This window comes from Sphaeroforma arctica, assembly GCF_001186125.1.
Source record: "Sphaeroforma arctica JP610 unplaced genomic scaffold supercont1.151, whole genome shotgun sequence".
NCBI classification, from domain to species: domain Eukaryota; class Ichthyosporea; order Ichthyophonida; genus Sphaeroforma; species Sphaeroforma arctica.
The window spans coordinates 8,707-14,014 of record NW_014040407.1 but is presented as its reverse complement, the minus strand read 5'-3'; the positions used below and the strand labels follow the sequence as shown (position 1 = coordinate 14,014).

The following is a 5,308-nucleotide window of genomic DNA, read 5'->3' as shown; positions in this document are numbered from 1 at the left end:
ACGTAGGGTCGGGTAGTGTATATATATATATATATATATATATATGCTAGTACGTCGGCGCTCATTAGTATGCGTGGTACCCAGTTATACTTGATACGTAAATGTGTTATTATATACGTGTTGGCCTTTTACGTTAAATTTGTATCTTATACGTGTTGGCTCTATTAGCTATTCTCGTTGCCCCGTTATACGTATACAAAAATATTAGTACCTTGCACGTTTATTTTATGGTCCGTTAGGGCGAAGTATGTACATCTCTTCAGCGGAATACAGACCATTCTGACTGAAGCCTAGTCGTACACCATCGAGCATTCGTTTAGTAATCGCCCGTTATCGGTCAATACAGAGACAACACGTAGTATCTTTCCCGGATTGAGGCGCGAGAGGTGCTATACACCTCATCGCTTCAGGGGTTATAATATATATCGTATCTGACTCCCGGGGTGGGGGGTGGGGTTGTTCATTCCTTACTCACCTTTGCTACCCAGTCCGGTGGTTGTGTGCCTTTAAACGTCATGCCATACACGGCAAACCAATTCGGTACCTATACCAACGAAGTCACGACCACCCGTGCACGTGTCGCAGAGAGGTGTTCTCACACACAGCCGTGTGAATTGCACGTTGGTGTACAACCACGCCGGCTTTGATTGTTCACCGTATGACTTAGAAGTGAAGTATATAACCGTGTTACCTGTTTGACCATGTTAGGATCAAATCAACCCTCCCCCTCCCCCCACCCAACCTCTCGCAGATCTGTCATGTGCTTACTGGGTTTCCCTTGCACATGTGTACTTCTTATTAAAAGTTCGCAACTATTACCGGTTCACGCCCACTTAATATATAGCACAGCGATGTCATGTGTGCTGTATCCCTCTCGCGATGAGGCGCCTGACTGCGAATGTCCCACACACACAAAGCACAGTATGCGTGTTCTCAGTCGACACAGTCATGGCTATATCCCCCACTCGCATATGGCTCTTTATAGCCATACAATATAGTCATAGGTCATTTTTTATACCAGCAGAATACCTCCCACCATCAGGATAGATATCAAATTTTTTTTTTTGATACGCAGCTGTTCTATGTGTTGTCGGGACGTATTTGAAATAGGTATGTACGAACGCATTGTCCGAATTGTCTGAGGCCATAGCCCTAGTGAAGAATTTCAAGAGAGAAACTATATCCGTCTGCATATGTATTTTTCTATACAATAGCACGCTCATAGTATTTGAAATCCGACCAGATATGGCCATCCGCCTATTCGTATTACCTTTGAATACACACAAGGTCTATCGCGAGCGATATGCGTACGAGAATCAACCAGTTGTGAAACAGGCATTCGTGGCCAATCCTCTTATTCGCTTATTATCCGCTTGTTATTCACTTTTTATTCACGTTTATTTACTTTTTATTCACTTTCTATTCACTTTTTATTCGCTTATTATCCGCTTGTTATTCACCTTTTATTTGCTTTTTATCCCTTACGCGCACTCAACAGGCGAGAAAAAGGAAGCTGCTGCTGCTGCCGGCGAAGCAACCCAATAAATGGCCGACGGCGGATGTGTACTCTAGCAGAGCAACGTAGTAGGTACGGTCTATTTATAGAATCTATATATAAATCCAGGCGGGTATGATGCGGACGACCTTCTGCCAATAGCAACGCCAACAGAGCGCGCAGTAAAACAATCTAATAATTCTCTGTATGAGGAAGTAAATGGGGTGTAATCTCGCGTTATACAGTAAAACAATATAATAAATTCTCTAAATGCGGAAGTAAATGGGGTGTAATTTCGCGCAATACAGTAGTACAATCTAATAAATTCTGTATATGAGGAAGTAAATGGGTGTAATCTCGCGTAATACAGTCGCCGGGAATAGCATGGGTGACATGAGTGGGCGGTATCTAGGGTACTCTGGGCGCTAGCACGGAGGAGAGTGCATGGGAAACACTCAGGCAGTCCGGAAGCAGTCCCGCGAAACGTTTAGTAGCAGCGTATATCCATTAAACGACGTCTAAATCTGCAACGATATGAGCTGCGCTATATAGTGGCCCCTCTAGCTGTGCAGATACATGAAACAAAACAAAACGGCACGTCGGGCCGAATTCACTACTTTCAACTTGTACTATGTAGTTCACATATTTTAACTTGTACTATGTAGTTCACTTATTTTAACTTGTACTACGTAGTTCACTTATTTTAACTTGTACTATGTAGTTTATTTATTTTAACTTGTACTATGTAGTTCACTTATTTTAACTTGTACTATGTAGTTCACTTATTTTAACTTGTACTATGTAGTTCACTTATTTAAACTTGTACTATGCAGCTCACTTATTTTAACTTGTACTATGTAGTTCACGTAATTTAACCTGTACTATGTAGTTCACGTATATTAACCTGCACTATGTAGTTCACTTAATTTAAACTTGTACTATGCAGCTCACTTATTTTAACTTGTACTATGTAGTTCACGTAATTTAACCTGTACTATGTAGTTCACGTATATTAACCTGCACTATGTTGTTCACTTATTTTTACTTGTACTATGTAGTTCACTTATTTTAACTTGTACTATGTAGTTTATTTATTTTAACTTGTACTCTGTAGTTCACTTATTTTAACTTGCACTATGTAGTTCGTATAAGCTAAACCTGGGGTTGAATCCATACTGACAACGCACAATTGATGGATGAGTGTGTGTTAACGGGGGGAAGCCTGGAGAATGAACACCACGCCTGCTGTAGATAATCTATAAAAAAAACTACACGGAGTAAGTATATGTTGACGGTGTAAGGTATATACTAGTTTCGTTTAAACCCTAAAACCCTAACCCCTAATGATACCCAAGCGACATCAGACACACTCGAACGATACATTCCGAGAGAATACGCCACGCCATTGCTGCTTGCCTTTAGCTTAATGCAGTAGCAGCCACTCCCACGAGCACAGGGTATCCTATACCCCCATCATGTAGTGTTGGGGTCATGTATCGATCATGCAGTGTTGGGGTCATCTAACGTTTTATTCTAACGTTTTATTTGACCACTTCCGTTGTGCTGGATGGCTTTGTCTCTACTACTAACGATTGCGTACAGTGAGATGGTCATGGCTTGCTGTGTACTGGGTCGAATGGCCCATGCGATTACAGCACAGCGTTTAAACTCGTTACAGACGAGAGTGTCTTTTCGCACATGCTCTACAATTAGTGCGGCGGGCCAACTGACTACTGATCTATAAAAAGCGCGACAGCTACCTACTTGTCTCTGGTCTATGGATAGTTCAACATGGTACTCATTTCTGGGTTGTAGATTAAAGCCCCTGCAGGTCCTGCCTAATCGAATCTGCGGAGGAAGTTAAAAAGTGTGGTGCGTGGCGTGAGGAGTTCTGCACCGTCTCAAATTGCACGCACAGTGTCGTAAATTGCCTCACTGTGTCGTAAACTGACTACACAGTGTCGTATATCACTCTTTCGAAGTGTCGTGCCCTAGTCGTGTGATGTTGTGATTCTGTTATAGAACGTGCAAGTGCCACTCAACCCACTCGTTCGTTGCTTCGCCGAGCGCCTGTTGGGTCGTTCTCGGTCATCGCGGCCGAGCCAGTTCTACACCACGAATCCCTGTACTTCCATTGGTCGAGCGCGATGGCAGGGGGGGGGTGTTCCGTGACTTGATATTGAGCCGCATAGACTGTGGGAAGGTCTGATAACCGTACGACGTGTCATGAGCTGCTTAGATATGACGACCGCTGTTGTGCGGCTCGGTATAAGACCCCCCCACTATCCCACTGTATGTGTTGGTAGGTGCTGCTGAAGCACTCCATCACCGGGATGTTAGGGCACCCCCACTCCACCTCCGACCCTCACGCGGCTTTAGTTCACTTTCGGGCTCAGTGGCTGACTGGCTCAGCCAGTCAGTTCACCGGGGCATCTCAGAAAACACTATCGCTTGTTGAAAGCACACGTGTCTGCATAGACACATATATCATATATGCCTAGCCCGCTAACTGTATCCCATCCGCTTTGTGGGACTCTACGGTTGCCATCTGGTAGCAACGTGCTAACTATTGACCAATGCGATGATCCCCCAGATGATCAGAAGTAAACACGTGTGTAGTAGCACCACGATAAGACTACCGTCTCAGCATAAGCCACGCGCGTGCGTCTTTGCGTCGTGACTCACAGCGAAGCACACAACTGCAAGCGATCTCCCACACACGGCCCTGGTACGACGCACTCGAGTGGGCTGATGTGATGCATGGCCAGAGGACCCTCCCCAGAATATCTCTGAGTAGTGCTTACGGGGTGTGTATGTGGGGAAAGGGGGGGTAGGTGGGGGGTCTGTTGTATCTTGTGCACTGGATGTGCAACACGCATAGCTATTGGCCATCCGTTGCTATGGAAACCATCCATGAGCGACCTCACCTGGCACTGCCAGAGTCGCGCATGGACATTTAACCAGGAGTGGTACTGTACCGTTCTCGCTGGCACTAGCTGCGGGGTTTGAGACGACCCCTAGTACTAAGTGTTACTGCACGACAGTAGAAGGGCTTTTGAATAGATCGCGACAGCCACTCGTCCGGGCCACGGCCTGGGCACGGACAACAAACTAGGAATGATGGGTGACCACACGATCGGGTCGAGACTGGTGTTTGTATAGTACTACAACCATGGTTTATACTAAGCTGGTACGGGATTGGGACATAAGGTGACTGCCGCTTTGAGCCATTGTCATAGTGTTCGCCATAAACCCACTCGACGCCACGCGCGGAGTGGGAGCGTGCCTGCGGCGTGTTGGTACGGACATCGGAACACGACCCGGCATCCGACTGTAGGAAGAGGGTGATATATGGGTATATATACATACGTGTATATGAGTGAATATACATGTATATATGAGTGTATATACATGCGTGTATATGAGTGAATATACATGTATATATGAGTGTATATGAGTGAATATACTGTATATATGAGTGTATATACGTGTACATACGTGTGTGTATATCAAAGTGGACATATATGTACGGCTATAGTAATACATATGCAGATAAAAGGAAATGATAATAAATACAGACATACATGAGTAACATCATATATATATACACGTACCAATCCATGAAAGCTAAACATATACACCAACCAATCGCCAGCCAAACCCCGGAGCCTCACTGAGATGCAATCCGGCCTCTCAGTGTACACACACCTCAACACATGAATAGACTCTCAAACTGCCAGCCAAACTCTAGGAACTTCGCCGAGACACATCCAATATCTATGTGTACACGCACGAGAGCACAAGCGCATATAT

The 5,308-nt window shown here is 44.9% G+C and overlaps 1 protein-coding gene across 1 annotated transcript in view; it reads right to left on the bottom strand.

Moving 5' to 3' along the window:
- Window positions 1-4,498: 4,498 nt before the first annotated feature.
- Window positions 4,499-5,308, bottom strand: part of SARC_03091 (STE/STE20 protein kinase) — a gene marked incomplete at its 5' end in the record, with an annotated part of 9,295 nt that continues 8,485 nt past the window's right edge. The window contains one exon of the mRNA XM_014303113.1: window positions 4,499-4,826. Within this exon, the coding sequence (XP_014158588.1) occupies window positions 4,673-4,826 (154 nt within the window). The 3' untranslated portion in view covers window positions 4,499-4,672. The remainder of the gene's footprint in view (window positions 4,827-5,308) is intronic.